Source organism: Motacilla alba, chromosome 4, assembly GCF_015832195.1.
Source record: "Motacilla alba alba isolate MOTALB_02 chromosome 4, Motacilla_alba_V1.0_pri, whole genome shotgun sequence".
NCBI lineage: Eukaryota > Metazoa > Chordata > Aves > Passeriformes > Motacillidae > Motacilla > Motacilla alba.
Genome location: NC_052019.1, coordinates 45,051,893 through 45,070,232, shown reverse-complemented (window position 1 = coordinate 45,070,232; position 18,340 = coordinate 45,051,893). Strand labels below are relative to the sequence as shown.

Genomic DNA, 18,340 nt, shown 5'->3' with positions numbered 1-18,340 from the left:
TTCTCAAACTTTATTAATTGTTCTTCCACTGGCCTTCTGGTTGATCTTGGACACCACATACCTCAATCTGTACATCTTTAAAGTAAGCCTAAAATAACTCATCTAAGGATGTCCTATCCACTAATATGTGGGAGCTGTGAACTTAGAAGAGGGAAAACATATTTCAATTAGATTAAGTTACCTTTATAAAAATCAAAGCATTCTTGTAATACATTTCCTTTCTATTTGAAATCCTTTTTAATAGGTGTTGCATACAATTCATTAGATGTGAGTTGTCACTTATCTAACTTGTTTTCATTTATTTGCTTTATTTCACTGTAGAACAATTTAAATAGAATCCAGAAAATACCAAACATTTGTCTGATCTGTCTCTGATATTGAACAACCACATTACAGGGGTTGTGCCTATCCAACCAGGAGATGTCTATAATGATGACAGGTCCTGACTTTTTGAAAAACAAGGTTAGCTTATCTGACACTAAAATCTCTGGCTCTTACACCCAAAATTGAGAAGGACACTGAGTGTCTGAGAAGCATATGTTCCAAATCAGCTGTCAGTAAATGACCGAGCAAATGCATGGAACAACTTAGGCATTCTTCACACTTTGCAAATGCAGACACTTTCTCTTATTTTCAAGCTTTTCCTTTACACATATTTTCAGATGGAAACCTCTCCAAAAGCCAGGTAACATGGTGCACAATGGGAAAATAGCACTGAAAGTGATTGATTGCAAAAACTGGAAGATATATTATGTAATCATATGCCTGGAGAAGGAGCAGGCAACATGACTTGGTTTCCATTTCAAATAAATAGACAGTGGAACAATCAAGTAACTGCCAAAGTAAATTAATTCAGCATGGTTGGAACACCAGCACATCGCTGCCTCAGAGAAGGTTGTTGTCACAAGTTATAGCATCAGTAGTGAAAGACACAGATTTTCTGTTTTATTTTTCACTTTCTGAGCCACACTCTGCTCTCTGTCAGTCTAACTGACATCTGGAGGAACACCGCTGAGTTCACTCAAATTAGTCAAAAGTTTAAATTATTGTAAAACAGATCAGATTCCTGCCCACTGTCCTTGAACCCCTGAGATATACAAAATGTATGATGGACTCTTTCTCGTGGGGATTTACACACACTGATTTAACTGCTCCCAACAACTTCTTTACCACATTATGAGCTTTAGGGGAGAAAGAAAAAAAATCTTTTACCTATGAAAAAGTGATAGAAATAAAGAAGAATTAGTAGCTCTCCATGGAAATTGCAAGAAGTCCCAAGGCCATATCAAAGCACATTATTTAAATTCTTTTGGCTTTCACCCACAGAGCTGAACTTCTCTTCCAACATGTCCAAATCTGCATTTGATCTTGTAATTTGAGATATGGTGAAGGTAAAGGTTATCATACTCCTTTGCTTTGAAATCTGTAACAGAGCTTCTTGTAAAAGGCTTTGATTTTGTATAAGGTGAATATAAAATCACAACATGCACAACATGCTTGATATCAAACACTGTCTTTACAAACTTCAGCAGTGTTGTGCAGGTGTGAGCAAGGATTTACCAACACACAACGTTTTTTTACCAATACACAGCTTGTGTCAGAAGGGCAGAGCACTCAAATGGTATCGCAGCCTAATACCTGACATGCTTCATGTGAAAGCAGGACACTCCTTCATTAGCTGAAGGTCACAGATTATAATAATGCTTGGCACTTACAATCCTGGAGGCGTTGTACTCCATCTAATTAAAATTGGCAGATATGTCAGCTTTTATGCATAGGGAAAATAAAGTCAAGATTTCCCTAAAGGCAGAGATAGAAGAGGAAAGAATTCATAGGCACAGAATCCTAATTCTATTTGTTCCTTGGTACCCAGTTCTTCCTCAGATTCCTGACCAGGGTTTCTAATAATAAGGGGAAAATTTGAATGTCATTAAAAAAAATTTGAGGACTAAGTACTGAATCTATCATTTATGCTAAACCAGGGCTCAATATTTTGAATAGCAAAGACGTTTTTCAGGAGTATGAATAGAAAAGCAAAGCATAACACCCACTGGTGTTAAAATTCACAGGCCTATTACAAGCCAAAAGTTATAGCTTGTTTTTCTTAATACTACACACACACCTTCTTTCCCAGAGCAAAATCTTGGAGTATGAGCAGAAGCATTACAGAATATTCACCCTTCTGCATTTGTGAACATTTAACACATTAATCTTATACAGACTTTGCATGTCAATGCATTTACTGAGCTGGACACCATAGCATTACTCTTTAGCTTCTATTAAGTATGGAATCAGAAGGGAAACCCAAATCTGAACAAATCCATTTTTTATATGTTTTATTCTTTTTTCTACCAAGTTTTTATAATAGAAGCATACTTCATAATGAAATACCCTATTATTCAGAAATCACAGTTGCGTGAAGCTCACTTCAGCTGGAAGTACAGCTATCTGTCATTCTTCATGCTGCTACTACATGATGTGAGAGGTCTCCACAAAAGTCAGTTCCCTTGGTGCTCTCCATGCTCATTTGAGGTTGGCTGTTACTGGTGTTTGGACCAACAATGGTCATATCCCTCAGCTGCCAACTGAAGGGACACATCTCCTTTGCTCAGAAAATTCCATGATATCTACAAAGGTGTCCTGGTTTAGAGGAAATTTGGGAGAAATTTGCCTCAGACAAAACGTAAAAAAGCATTTTGGAATTTCTCTACAAGCACAGACAGACTCAGCTCAATCTGGCAGAGTAACACCGCTGATCTTCAGCAGACCCGCTTGCAGGAGTGGGAGCAATGCCCAAGCATTCTGCATCTTTGGGATGCAACCTGGCAGTGTTAATCCATGCAAAATGCCATGGAACTTGTTTTAAGTAACAATGTATGTTAAGGCCTACGTATCTTATTAATTAAGAGAGAGGCTGTAGAGTGCAGAGTACATGCAGTTGGCTGGCTGTAGCTTGCAGCTCATAGAATCTGTTATTCTGTGTGGCAACAGCACTAACTAGAAATGTTTAAATAATCACATGTATTTTAGTGTGTCTTCTTTGCTCAGAAAATTGAACACAAGAACAATTCTTCTAAAGGACTGTCTCGATCTCATTGCACACTGGCTTAGAGAGTTTCTCAACACTTAATAAATACTGTGGACTTTTCAAACCATACTTTGCACTCTTAAAACATTGTGCAAGCATTGTCTAGCAACATCTGAAATATATGGAGAGATGCAAGTTCAGTAAAGTGCACTATATATATTGCCTCTTACCCTTATTCAGTAGCTATAATTTCAATCATTCTGAAGATAAGGAACACACAGTGCAGGCTGCTACCCCCACATAATTGTTTTATTGCTACCAACTTGATTATTTTGTTCAAACTAGAGCAATCTAGAAGGTCATTCTTAATAAAAGCAACAACTGTGGAGAAGATGGATTGAATCAAATGATTATTTTTTCAAGAAAGCAGACTGTTCACTCACAGTGTCTTGTATCTCCTTGTTTTTAAAGCAGAGGTAATACTCTGGAATAACTTTTCTTAATAGGCCACAAGTGCTTAAGAAAATAGCAAAAATGATAATGTGGAAATTTGAGAAGTTATCTTCCTCAAAGCAGTAGGTAGAAAATATTTCATGTAAGAATGTGGAAGATATTTTTTCAAGTCGAATAAGCAGGGCCAGTTATTTATACTGAAAAATTCCAAAGATTAAGCTTCTGCTTTTTAATGTCTCAGCCCTAAAATTAATGTGATGTATGTGTTCAGTTTGTTCCTTTTTACATTTGCCCTTTAAGTGCAGCATCCATTGACAGACATTTAGAAAGCACTTGAGTGCCATGTGTTTTAGTAAAGCTAACAAGAGAGAGGTTTTAGATATAAGGACTAATGTTTAAAACAACCTTGTGAAATTGCTGGTTTCTATGTGCTGCTAGGAACCAACCCAGGGTGGGAGAGGAGCAGGGAAGCTTCAGAGAAAGTCTCAAAGAAATGAGCCATAGCCAATGCTGTCATCAATGCCAGTGAGAGTCAGGCTGGCAGTTTAGTCAGGGTTTAGCTAGTGTCTGGAATTGGGACACTCCTGAACACAAACCCTTAATGCCAGGGAGCTCTGTGGCTGACTGGCACTTGAGCCAGACATACAGACATGGAATGGTTATCCTGCTGCAGATGATACGTCCAACCTTTGGAGAAAGTAAGGACTCAGAAGGATTTAGAAATGACAACTATCTGCTTGTTTCATCCTGCCACGTGAGATGACCAGAATCACATTTATTCTTCTCGAACAGTGGATTCACAGATATTATTTTTTTCTCCATCTTACTCCTGCAAGGAGTCATCCTTGTTGCTGAACAAGGAGATGTTGCAAAAGTATTCAGTACTCTAGAGAGATGTCTAAAATGTAAGCCACCAGGTTTAATGAGGCGACAAGCCTTTTTCAGCAGCCACCAGGTCACTGAAACTTTTTTGTTTACCTTGTCTGAAGCAATACAATTTTGCTTGGTCTTGCAAGACACCTTTTATGGCAAAGGTTGCGTGTAACACAAGAGTTTCTGGAGATGAGTGCACATTTGATCCAGAGCAGTGATTTGATTGTGGTGTTCATGGAGGCTGAGCATGCCTGAAATGCCCGAAAGTGTAATCAATCTTCTGCGTTATTATCCAAATTGGTCTGCCAAAGTCATGAAATTGAGGTTGGGGCTCAGTGAGGCTTGCCAGAGCCTTCATCAGCTGTTGAGGAACAGAGTTCCAGGGGGATTGATGGGAATTGGTGAGTCTTGATGTTTTCTCTGCATCAAATCCACCTCCCTTTCAGGATAAATATTGCACCATTACAGCTTTCAAAAATTTAGAATATATTTGCACCCTTTTTTTTTAACCTAAACTACAAAACCCTTGGTCTGAAACACTTCAGTGGCATAAGAAGCTGCCAAGAGCTGGTGGCCTAGGGCACAAACTTGGACTAATAACCCATAGTTAATAGTCCCATTAGTTCCCAGGAAATGTCCAGTGATTAGTGTTGCTTAATTGCTTTGTAGTAAACTGACAGGAAGTTTCTCCCAAGCATGTTAACTTTCCAAACTGTGTCCTTTAAAAAACCTTATTCACATTATCCTTTTGATTTTTGACCTCCCATTCATCCTTCTTCTGTCATACAACAGATCAACTTCAGTCTAGCATGAATGATGTCACGTGTTCATTTAGCAGGAGTCCTCATCAGAGATGCTCTTAGTTGTTCTGCCTTGAAAATACCATGTTTCAACAGAAATGAGAAAAATGCCTTTATCCTCATTTCTCTGTGAAGCACAATCTCTTTGGAGGATAAGCCTAGACCTGTTATGTTAATCATAAATCAATTATATTTATACCAAACCTGGAAAGCATGAAAATACCTTCTTTCCTTATTGTAAAATCCACTAGGATATTCACAGTAATTATGGCTTGTTTTGTGCAAATCATAAGCTCATATCATAATCATTAGAGCTACAACAGAGTATTTGTCTATCTTAGAATACTTGAAATGTCTGTTTCAATTGCAGTGTAGGTTTGGGAATTTATTTATTTTTGATAGCTAAAGTAAATCCTTTCATGAACCAGGTTTCCCCTTTTTATTCCTCATGTAGCCTTTTGAATTTAGTCAGATTTTACATGACATGAAGAAAGTGAGAAGGGAACTATGAGGTTAAGCCTGTAAAATACTGTCTCTGCCCAGTACCATTGGCCATTGATTTGGCAGATAAGCACCCTGCAATATTGCTCCTTACACCTTTAGTCTGTAAATAGATTATGTCAGTCAAGCTGTCCCCACTGTTTGTTATTACTAGCACTTGAATCATCCCATGCGTTTATCAGGTTCAGACCTCCTCAGTGTTACGGAATGTGCAAAGAGAGTCAAAAAAGCTGACAAACAAAGAAAATATTTTAGAAATAAAGAAATATTCTTAATTCTGCTATATGCATAAGTGGCTGTGATACAAAGTAAAGATACTTAATTGTCTTCATGATCCTTATTTTTTGCAGTAGGGTTTTTGAGATTTTTTTGGGTTTTTTTTTTTGTATGTTCATATGGTAGCTTTGGTGTTTGGGGTTTTTTTAGGGGGTTAGGAGCAATTGGGGGATGATATTTACATTCTGACCCCACCTGGTAAGCAGAGGTTTCAGCTTATAGGAAAACAGGAAAAATTCATTGATCTAAAATCTGTAGTTTGCACATACTCTTCCCCAACCATGTCCAAAAACTGGCTAGGTTCATTGTGGACTTCAACACCCTTAAAGCAATTTACCCTATTTGATACTGAGATACTGGATTTGGCTCACATTGTGAATAACAGTGCCAGACAATAAATTCTCTGCATCTTTCCTCACAGTTCAGTTGCCAAGATATAAAATAAGTACACTTTTGCTTATGAGAGTGTACATTTCATTGTCAATGTCTAGAACTCAAGCACCAGAAATATCCCATTATTCTGTGTTCGTTATTAAGTAAATGTCATGGACTCATTTCTCCTGTTCATCTCAGACTCTGTGGAATGTAAGCATGATCTTATGGTCAGGCCCTGCTGCCCTTTGCCCATTAAGTACTAAACTGTCAGAATGAATGGAAACAGGTGTATGCAGAGAACAAGAGATGGCTATATCTGAAAGAGTGATTTTGATTGTTGTAGCCATGGTTGAAATTAAATCTGGCTGAGAATTGCAACCAAAATTTTTCAGGCTCTTTTGTGCACATCATTATTAGTGACCATCATGCCAGCAAGCATGTTAATAAAATGGCATTTCTAAATTTCCTTCTTCATGACAATGCCCAATTCAGTTGCACGTTATTTCTTTTTGAAGCTTCTGGAATATTTTGTCTTTGTTGTGTCAAAAATTCCCAATGAGTAGGTAAAAAGACTCAAATGCAGCCTTTATATTTCTTTCAATTCCCTAAAAATTGACTAAAATCAATCCCAGTGAGGTTGTGTGTAATTGCCAGTGCTGGAAAACAGGCACCTGAAGTATCCCATCATTTCTCAAGCACTGTGAGATCTGCTCTGCCGGGCTCAGGCTCTCTAGGTATAAAGTGACTTTGAGGTTATGTGCTCTTCCTACAGGCTGATGCTATTATGGCATCATGCATAAAAGCAGCTGCTATTTGAGTCAAAGTAAAGACACGATAATTAATTTTCCAGGATATAGCATAATGAAGAACTGAATCACTACAGACAGGTTTAAATTAACAGTTCGTCTTTTGTTATCCTTTTGGTGGGCAAAGAGGGACATCTGGTGGGAGGTCTTGGTAAAAAATTGGGCAATGTAATTTTCTATTTGCAGAAGGATACAAATCCCTAGAGAAGTTGTACATTCTGCGTAACCTATAGACATTGCATAATTTCTAACCAGGAGAGTTGGTTAATTAATTTGTATCAAACCCGCACAACAGGATGTTTTGAGGTGGCACATACTGTAAAGCCCTCACTTCCCTTTATCAAGTTTACAAAGAAGTATAGCTAAGGCTGGATGAATGTCCTGTACCCTCTTGTGATGAGATTTTCACAAAAGGTCTGGGAGAAAAGTGGTGGAATGAAGACTCATCCAGAAAAAGCACTTAATACTTTTTGTTCAGAGTTAGAAAATAAATATGAGGAATCCTCTAGCTTGCCTGAATACATAAAAAAGCAAGACATTGTGGCATTACTAAGCCTAGAGTAGACCTCTTCTAAAGGATTATAACCTACTTAATCAACCTTTGGGAATGCAACAAGGCAGGAGGCAAAACATACAGTTATACTTGAGCATGACACTTAAAAATAAAGTGCAGCAGATTAAAGGAAGACATAAGAATGTGGCACATCTATGTTAAAATGCCCAGGATGCTTGGGCCCATAAAGTAAATAATAACTGAAGATTGCATTTATTGATAAAGAAGAGGACAACTACAAGCCTTTGTTGTTTCCATCTTCTTTGGTCCTTTCCTAGCAACAGACAATCTGGAATATGCAGCTTTGCTCCTTTTGCTGCCATTTCAGAGCTTCTGTCCCATTTTGGGAATGATTCCCTTCAGAAAGCATCCTACAACGAAGTGGCTCCAGGGTCACAGCAGTCACAGGGTGAGAGCTTCAGTCTTGCTGTGGGAGGACCAATGCTGGAAAATCAGCATTGGTCAGGAATCAGGACAGATATTCCTGCACGGAGCATTAAGGAGAAGACAGCCAGCACGATGTGAGACCTTACCACAGCTGCTCACTCTGCCACGCTCTTGCTTTACAGCCGAGCTCTCACCCACTGCAAACCAGGTGAATTTAATTTCCTGGGAATTCTGTGACAGAAACATTTCACCAAAGTCAGCACAAGAGATCTGTTGCAAGCTGAGAATTGAAATTAGTGTTCTTCTTTTTCCCCTACTCCACTGCTATATTTCCTTTCTTTGTCTAAATCATTTCATAGTCTGTGTCCCATGGAGGCACTTTTACAAATTCGGATTTTTTTTTAATATTTCTCTGTTCTCACTAAAGGATTCTCTGAGTGCATTCCAGATTTATCTGAAGCCTTTAAAGTGCAGTAAGAGACTATCAGTGCATCTAATTTATGCTTGCATTTGTATTTAAGTTATCATTAGCATAAGGTATTAAATCAGATTATGATTGACTTGCTTTTGCAAAGCTAAAGCAGAACTTTCTAAGATCAAATGTAACTTACAACTCTCCAAAAAGTTTTTTCCATATAAAGTATATTTATTAAATGTGCTGAACTGTTATGTAGTTCCTTTAAATTTATGAAAGGAGTCAGAAACTGCTTGGCAAGAATACTTGAAATGACAATATATATCATAAATGCCTTTCATATTATATAAAGAAGAGCATGCATAAAGAACAACTAAAAAAGTTTAGCATGTTCACTTATGCTCTGAGTATAATATAAGCCAAGCTAACCTCATTTTATATGAGGCCCTTTTTTTCAAATATATCACTAAGCTTTATTTTATCTGTTGCATTTTCATTATTTTTGGCCAAATATGAAATGCAAGCATTCAGGTTTCTAAGCCACCTGATAGAGAGGAATTTAAGAATGGAACAACATTCAGAACTGATGGATAAATAACTTATTTTAAAAGATGGGCTCCTGAGCTAGCACAAAGAAGCAATGCAAATGTTGTGATCCTGTCTGGAATGCACATGGTAATTGTCTGGACTTTTACTGCAAGAAAATTTTCACTTCTCTCTTTCAAAAGCAAGTGATGTCATAGTTTGTTAATTTTGGCAAACAGAGCAGTTTAGTTTTGAAACATCCTACAACTGGCAAGATAAGCCATTAGGAAAATTATTAGAGCTAAGTGCCCTTTTACTGTCAAACAGTGAAGAATACAATTTGTTGCATAAAATCTTCAATTCCCACTGGTTTCTGTAGGGTTTTGAATCAGTGATGCAAACTCATTTTCAAAGGCAGGGTCTCCCAGATGATGCTGGACAACAAAGCAGCTCTGCGGAACACCAGTGCTCATCAGTTACTGCTCCCATGACTCTTCATCAGTGCTGTGTGACAACAATGGTTTTGTGACTAACTTGTCCATTTCACGACATACTCAAACCAATATTCTGGATTTAAGTGACCATTAATCAAAGAATAAAGTTTTAGCACTGAATATGAACTCACTCCCACATTTGACAGGTGAGAAAGGGAATGGTAGGTTATCCGTGCCATTTTTGAGAAAACCCCAGTGAGATTGTTCTCCAGGGGAGAATACACTGGATAAGCTGTATAACTGAACATTTTCAAGACTTGACCAGTTCAATTGACCAGTTCATGGAGTTTTTCATTCTTAGAAAGGTAGTTGAATTTCATCAGCAGCCTGGTATGTTCTGCTATTTCTACCTCACATTAGTCTAATGGGATGTTCTAGTTTTCTGTGGGACATCGATTGTTTATGATTTGCTAGTGAAAAATACCAGCCTCGATGGAAAAATCATCTAGTATCTTGTGATAGATCTGCCTTTCTGACAGCCACAGTAGCTTCACAGCCAGGGTAACTGCTTGCACTACCAGAGGCCAGCTGGAGGCTCAGTTAATGCTTGCTGAGGTGCACAAATGGCATCATCCCTAAGGACTGGTGGGAGTCTCCTTACAGAGTCCAAAAATTAAAAGGTTTTCATGACTCTCCATTGTGCATGTGAACATACGAATTTTCAAAATACCTTCAGATTATTTTTGCGGAAATGAATCCATCTGTAAACCTGTTCTTTGTCTTGTTATGCAATTTTAATTATCCCAGACTTTTGCATGAAATAACAGGTGGCCAAGATGTAGTTGCATTAGGAAAAAGATAGGTCCCGTGTGGTAGTAGATTGCAGAAATCTCCAGCACAAAAAATAAGTGAACAAGTGTTTGCAATAGACAGTTTATGGATATAAAAGAAATACTGTCAGTGATTTGGGTTAAAATGATACTGGAGTTAATGCTTACCCACTTTTTTCTTAGGAACAAGGCAATAAAGAAGATATGTTTAATTTTTTTTAATTGAAATTACATGTCAAATCTTGAAAAAAACAAATCCAACCTCTGTTGAACTCTACAAGCAGAATCCATGACAGATTATTTTTTTGTATGAATGTTTATGAACCTCACACACAACTGGACCCTCTGTAGCAGACTGACTGCCCACTGTAAGGCTGTTGACAAATGACCTGTGTGCAACATGTACACAGCTGAAGGTGTGCAATGCATGCATCCCTACTTTTCTTCATAAACTCTGCATAGGAGTCTTCCATCTTCCTGGGAAGTTAACTCTTTTCTTTGGCTGCTGAGAGGTAAAAGATACTCTGTGACAGAATTCAAAAAAGGAAGCATTCATTTGAATTGAAAGCACAGACAGGAAAATACGTGACATCTATAGCACAAGAGTTTATTTCTAAGGGATTAGCTGATGAGATTTTTAGGAATAAATACAATGTACATTAGGTTTAGAAAAGGCTTTTCCCTAGATTACTATAAGAACATTATGCCATTGATTTCTGACACTGGATTTGTAAACTTAAAATGTAATGTTGAATCCGTAAGCACAGCTTTCATGGAACTTAAAAATCATCTCAAGCAGTAATTGTTTCAGCTGTAATTCTGACACCAGCAGAAGTGCGGGAAGTGTGATTTTTGTTCTAATTGTGTGATAATTTGGCTGAACTTGTTGGTTTCAATGTAACTCCATAGAATTAATGAAGATGCACTAGAAGAAAATTCTTTTCTGGTCTAGTTTTCAACTGGATATTTCTTTTCATTTTTTACCAAAAGATAATTGTGAGATGGATGTACTGGCTGCATCTGCAAATACTCATGCTAATTTAACACCTGTATCATATTGTGCACTCCTTGTTTTTATAAGGAGGAGGAGAACCCAAATCCTTTTGAGATAGTCCTATGGTCATCATTTGTCAGAAATTAGGATTGACACATTAGATTGTTTATGAGAGTGCTGGCAAAAGGGTTTGTGAAAACATCACTGAAACTACTTCTTAGAGCTGGAATAATTTTTTTTTCAAACAAGTCTGCTTAGCACATTTTAAGCTCTCCTACTTGGCAGAACAAAAACCCTCCCTGCTTGGTCTTGATTCAATTTTTTTTTCAATTTTAATGAAAAGAACGGTCATTTTCACATCTTGTGTGGAAGTAGCAATAACAATTCAATATTTTCAGTAATACTACCAGCAAAGGAGATGCAGGAGGGATGTCCTGACACTGAAAACTCTCTTAAGATGTTTCTGTTTAGATTGTGCGTGGTGAAAGATAAGGTTCAAAGTATGCACCCAGCCTCTTCTTGCATAGGAAAGCTAAACACTGCTCATACTGGCCTGTTTCTCAGGCTTATCTCATGTTGGAAGAATATCTAGGAAAATGTGCTGTTTATAATCTTGGAACTGATACAATGAAACAAAAGCTCCATGTTTCCTGCTGTTGCCAAGTCTTCACTGTCAAGTTAGGGTTGACTTTTGGTAATCTAGAATCTGATCTTTCATCATTTTTTTGAAATATTTCTGTTTCTTTCATTATTTCTCCTTCCTATTCCTTCTCCTTTTCCTTTAGTCACTGTAGAAACAGATATCAATCTATATTTCTACATATGTATATAAGCCAGCCAAGAAGGCCAGTGGTATTCCGGAGTGCCTTAGGAAGAGCATTGCCAGCAGGTTGAGGGACAGGATCCTGTCCCTCTGCTCAGCCCTGGTGAGGCACATCTGGAGTGCTGTGTCCACTTCTGGTCTCCTCAGCACAAGAGAGACATGGAGCTCCTGGAGCAGGTCCAGTAGAAGGCAACAAAAATGATGAGGGGACTGGAACATCTCTTATATCCAGAAAGGCTGAGGAACCTGGGCTTGTTCAGCCACAGGAGGAGACGGGGAAATCCCCTGAGAGGGGATTTCATCAGTGTGCATAAATATCTAAAGTGAGGGTGCCAAGGAGATTGATTCAGGCTCTTCTCAGTGGTGCTGAGCAATGGAAGAAGAGGCAGTGGGCAGAAACTGATGCACAGGAAGTTCTACCTTAACATGAAGAAGAACTTCTTTACTGTGCAGGTGACCGAGCCCTGGCACAGGTTGTCCAGGAAGGTTGTGGTCTCTCCCTCACTGGAGATACTCAACAGACCTCTGGACACAATCCCGTGCCATGTGATCTGGGATAGCCCTGCTTGATCAGGGTGGTTGGACAAGGCAATTACAATTGTAGACCCTTCCAAACTTAAGCATTCTGTGATCCTGTGATATGTGTTTATGCGTAAACATGTCTTTGTATAAATAACCTTGCAAAATCATCAGTAACTGAAATTCCCTTCTCTGAATCAACTGTGCTGAGTTCACCCATCAGGAATGAGAGAACCTCAAAACGTAAGTGAATTCACAGACTCTTTGGAGACAAATCAGGCAAAGCAGACCAGGCACTCTTTCAGTACCAGCTCCCAGGATACAGACAGAGAAGGTGCTGTAGTGCCTGGCCCTCCCTCAGGATGCCACCAATGCTCTGAATCATTCTGACTTGCCAGAACATTGTTAGGAAATATTTATATTTCAGTGGTGTACAGGAGCACAACTTGAGATAAGGCACTATTGCACAAGGCTCTGAGGCAAACTTAGCAATAGCACACAGACTGCTTAGGAAAGCTCACGTCAATTTAGAGAGCCCTCAGGAAAATCACTCTTGTAACAGAAATTACTCATCCTCTGAACACCAAATGCTCCGTTAAGCTCTGAGATGTGCAGTAAGACACAGTAATCGCATTTTGCCCTGAAGCGTTCAGGAGTTAATAATTCTCGTAGAGAAAATCCACCTCATTCAATTCTCAGAGGAGCTCACTGTCCACAGAGCCATCAGATCAGTCCAGTTTTCATCTAGAGATGTTGCTTCAGAGGGCCAGCAAGTATTTCATGCTATATGCTGGAATGCAATTCTGCATTGCTCACTTATAAGAAGATAATAATGAACAGTGACTTAAGTGACTTAAGTGACAAGGGCCACAACAGCGATGGATAATATTGGCCAGTACAAACTGATAAGTGTGTGTGGGGTACAGAAATGTCACTCAGCAGCTCTGGCTTTGTGGGACACACTGCTTTCCATGTACACAAAGCTGGGTCCCATTTCTGACTCCCAGTTGCCCCCCAAGAGAAGCAGGACCAGGCACAAGCTGGGGGCTACTCAAATCTCCCACTGCTCTTGCTGTGACCAGGAAGCACTTTCACATCCATGACTCTGTAATTGTACAAGCCTACTTGAAAGGAAATGGAAATCAAGCTTTCACTGGCCCTGTAGCTCAGTTCTTTCTCTTTCAAAATACTGTGAAGGTATATTTATTTAGTGTTGTTTTAAAGTTCAGATGCCTTAGTGACAGAAGCTTTTGACACAAATATTTGGAAGCTATTCTTATGCAAGCTTTTAAAACTTAACTTCTCTAGAGTACTCCAGGGGTCTAGACAGATTTATTTCCTCCACATATGCTTTCTTTCTCTCTTTCTCTGTTCATCTCCCCTTCCCATGTTCTGTAAAACATATTAACTCCTTTATCCTAGAAGGTATTTGCTTTCAACTCTTTCAAGAGACAGACCTTAAACTAACTCCACAACTACATCACCTAGTCTCTGGAACTGCAAATATTGCTATGCTGCCTTGACTCTATCAGAAGTTACAAAAAAGATTTTTTTCCTCCTTTCCAATGACTCATTAGGAATTGTTCAGTATTAAATATCTCCACCCACTGACTTGCATGTTTTATCAATAGTTATGAATATCCTGAAACAGTACAAACCAATCAAATAAATAGAGCTGTTTTCTGACTCTTGACTGAGACAAAAAGACAACCATAATCAACCACTTTAGAGCAAAAGTAGGTTTATGCAACTGACTCTTGAATTTTCTTTCTAGGGTATTTTGTAAAGAGGAGGAAATGCTTTTAATTCACACTGCCCCAGAGTTGTAATTATTGTACCATTTCTTTGGATTTTAATGGTGTTTTATGTCTCCATGTATCTAGTTCATAAATTCTCAGACATTTTTTCCCATTTTGGATACCTTTACCTCCTTTTGGAATGGGAGACCTCAGTACCATGGAAGTAAAAAATAAGCTGTTGCAGAAGAGACTGAAAGATTGATGAAGAACAGGAACTAATAAATTACATGGAGTGAGCATATCCTGCACTTACTTCACATAATTCTTTAAAATTATTATGATGTAATGATTTTTTTGTTCCATAAAGAGGGTTTTTGGCAAGAACTTGCCTAGTGAACACATCCTAGCATTAAACCTCCACCCACTTTTTTTTTCCTTTTTTTTTTCTTTTTTTTTTTTTTTTTCCTGGCAGGAGCTGGCAGGGATAAAAAAAGCCCTAAAGCTGGGAATAGGTCTGCTGGAACTCACCACCACTGCTCCTTTAGTGGGTTCATCATCATTCAGGTAACCTTCATGCTGTCTAAAAACCCAGCCCCTGCAGAGCTGTGTTATTTGAGTTATTTTGCTCAGGTGAGTGTTTCAGAGCATTCGCCTCAGTAACTTCATGTCTTTCAAGCACAAAGCATCTGATTCTGCCAAATCCAGTAACCAAAGTAAGTAAAGCTGTGCTTGAAAAAAACCCAAAGCTAACTATAGAAATATCAGAGGTGGGTACCAAAACTGATTGTTTTCAGACATGGAGTAATACATACTAGCAAGTTAAAGTAACAATTCATAATGCCATAGCAGGAACTGATCTGTGCTACAAATGATAAGCAAATGGCAGTGGAAACTAAGGCTGAATGGGCTCGTTATGTTCAGCTGTAATTTGTGTAACTCTGTGATCATTCTCTCTGATTTCGGGAGAGCTGTCTCAGTTCATCTCTGTCATGCAAACAGGGGCTTGGCATTGTTTCTGATTAAAGAAGCTTCACACATTGTGTCACAAATCTCACCTTTGAAGAAATTAAGGATTTAAAGGCAGGCATAAAGGACCTCAGCTCCAGAGCTCCAAACAGGAGGTTTACATTGAATTAAGGGTGGAAATGGTTTGGGCCCTTCCAGAAGCACCATCTGTTTCTACGGCTGGTCATTGTTTAGATTATTTATGACCATAATTTTAAATTTATCTGGTTAACCTTTGGATAGCCTCCCAAAATAACTATTGACTCTTTGAGTTTTCAAGGTAATATATTAAGATGCAAGGGTTTAATGTTATTATTTTATGGAAAGAACCACAAGCATTTTTATGTAATATATCAATACCTACAGACCCAGGAAATAGCTATACTATCACACAGCACAAAGAACTGCAACATCTGCAATATTTGTTGTTCATACCACGACCTATTCAGACTGAAATTTCTTCATGATAAAAAACAAAGGACAATTTGGGGGGTTTTGGGGGGTTTTTGGGGTTTTTTTTGGTTTTTTGTTTTTTGTTGTTGTTGTTGTTGTTTGGTTTTTGTGAGACTCCCCCTCCCCTACAGTATCCATCTTCATGTTATAGTTCAGCAGAGTACATGGCATGAAGCTCCTCCAAAAACAACAGAAAAGGAAAAGGAAAGGGGCCTTGAGGACTCATGACTTGCATCAGATTAAAATGGATGAAAGGAGATAAAAAAAAGTTACTTACATAATAGTGTGTATGACCTCATCCTGAACTATTAGAGGTGCTGGGAGTCTTTCCATTTTCCTTGAGAGATCAAAATAATTCAAAAACATTGTGCAGAAGTAAGAAATGTACAGAGCCCTGGTTGGTTTGGCAAACACTGATCAAGGATGGGTCAAATTTAGGTTGAAAATAAGCTAGTAGAAATCAGTATCTGTGGGAAAAGTTCTGTAAGACTGAGATAGGTTTAGCTGGAGTATAATTACAGTTTTTCTGCTCACTAAGTTATGCATACCAATATATTGACTTCAGAATTAAAAAGCATCAACTTTCATGACTTTGTTTGTATTTAAAGGGCAGAACTCCAGCTAAATGAGAACATTCATAGAATTTATTCTTCAAAAAGGGTGAGGCCACAATCTTCTGTAGCTTTTGGCTCTTCTCAGTGTAACAGGCTAGAAACAAACCCTGAGATTACAACACCTTACTGTTTTACTTTGGACTTCATGGCTTATTTCCATTCTTGGTCTAAAATTCACTTTGCAGTACTGTGGATCTAAACAGCCCTGTACAAAATGTACATTAATAAGGACATTGGCAACCCTTAAAAAATTGAAATATACTGCTAGGGAAAGTTAGTCTTTTCTTAGCAAAATAAGGAAAAATTAAGGAAAGCTTTTTAGTCTTCCTAATAATGTACTGCATTCCTCTTCTCACCAGAGAAAAAACTTTTAAGTTATGAAAATCTACAAAAAGGCTTTCTTCCTGATTATCTCCTTGCATTCCCCCATCATTAGAAAATAAAACCAAGAGAAAGATTGCAGTACAGCCCTACAGTAAACAATATCCCCAGGTATTTTAGCAGGACTTCTATTTACCTGGTAGAATAAAAGAACACTAGATGAAGATCTCAATAAAACATTAATTCAGGGCTCCCAGGTGGTATTCCAGAAAGATCAGATTGTTTCATTTGCGTGAAAAGCAGCCAAAATGCTGCATATCTATTATTTTTCTTGCTTACCCAAATTCACTTTGGCATATCCTTTTCAGCAGTCAGTGAAGGCATTTAACCAACCACATTCTCACATGAGCTGCTGAAGTCAAATACAGCAGACGCAGCAAACCAGGGTGACTTATTTCATTACAGCTTCCCAAAATGCACTCAGTATTGTACCCTGTGGTCATGGAATCTTCCTTTTTATCATTCTACACCTATAAAATTAATTTGTCATTTTAGACCCAGATTGGAATTTCCCTATTCATCTGAAGTACTCGCAAAACTGAAATTAAATTGTTTCAATGTATATTAACACCCAATGAGAGGGAAAAAAGCAAGAGCCAGGCCCTCTTCAGTCATGCTTACTGACAGAACAAGAGGCAAAAAAGCACAGATTTTTTAAAAAACACGAAGTCTAAGCAGAAGGAAGCTTCTTTTTACTCCAAGGTTGTCAAAAAATGGCAAAAGTTGCCCAGAGGTGTTGAGGCATCTCCATCCTCAGAGATTCTCAGAAGCAAGCTGGACATGGTCCTGCTCGACCATCCATGGACTAGATGACCTCCAGAGGTGTCTTTCAATCTCAGCCATTCTGTGATTCTCTGAAAAGGAACTTCTCCTATAATTAGTTCACCTAATTCAGCTCCAGTATGAGATTCACAGCACAGTGTAAAGAATTTGATTATATAGTATTTTTTTATTCTAAATAAGGCTCTTCAATGACTAAAATGTATTTGGTTAAAAATCACTAACTGATGAGATGAGGGGAAAAGATGGGGGAAGGTGTGGTGTATACCTATTGTCCTGGTGGTTGATCAGCTTCAAATAATGCATTTGATCCATAGTTAAGTAAATCTTGTGAGCCATATTTTTGTTCAGAGTCTTTCTGATTTGATAAATAAACAGAGAAGTGTTTTACAGTATTTGCTATGGTGCTGGGATGTGTTTTGAAGTTTGCTGCAAAATGAAAACAAAATTACCAGATGTTGTTTCATGACTTAATCTTATACTACCGCCTAGTGGCTAAGGTCTAAATGAGTCACAGTGAAACTCCACTACATTTTATGTATTGGTAGGTACATAAGAGTGGTGTTTGTTAATATTGTTTTCATCAATTGTAAAAAATATAATATATTGTTATATTTATATATTATATATATTATATTATATTATATTATATTATATTATATTATATTATATTATATTATATTATATTATATTATATTATATTTATTATATTTATTATATTATATTTATTTATTATGTTGTATTAATTTCCACACACTAACAGTGTTGCCAGATAT

General features: G+C 37.9%; 1 protein-coding gene across 12 annotated transcripts in view; it reads left to right on the top strand.

Moving 5' to 3' along the window:
- Positions 1–18,340, top strand: part of FAM241A (family with sequence similarity 241 member A) — a 449,214-nt gene that overhangs the window by 400,616 nt on the left and 30,258 nt on the right. For all 12 annotated transcript variants that reach the window (XR_005256769.1, XR_005256771.1, XR_005256773.1 and 9 more), the window contains one exon: positions 14,804–14,895. Coding sequence is in view for 2 of the 12 variants with exons in the window: in XM_038135580.1 (XP_037991508.1) it covers positions 14,804–14,895 (92 nt within the window). In the remaining 10 variants the exon portion in view is untranslated. The remainder of the gene's footprint in view (positions 1–14,803; positions 14,896–18,340) is intronic.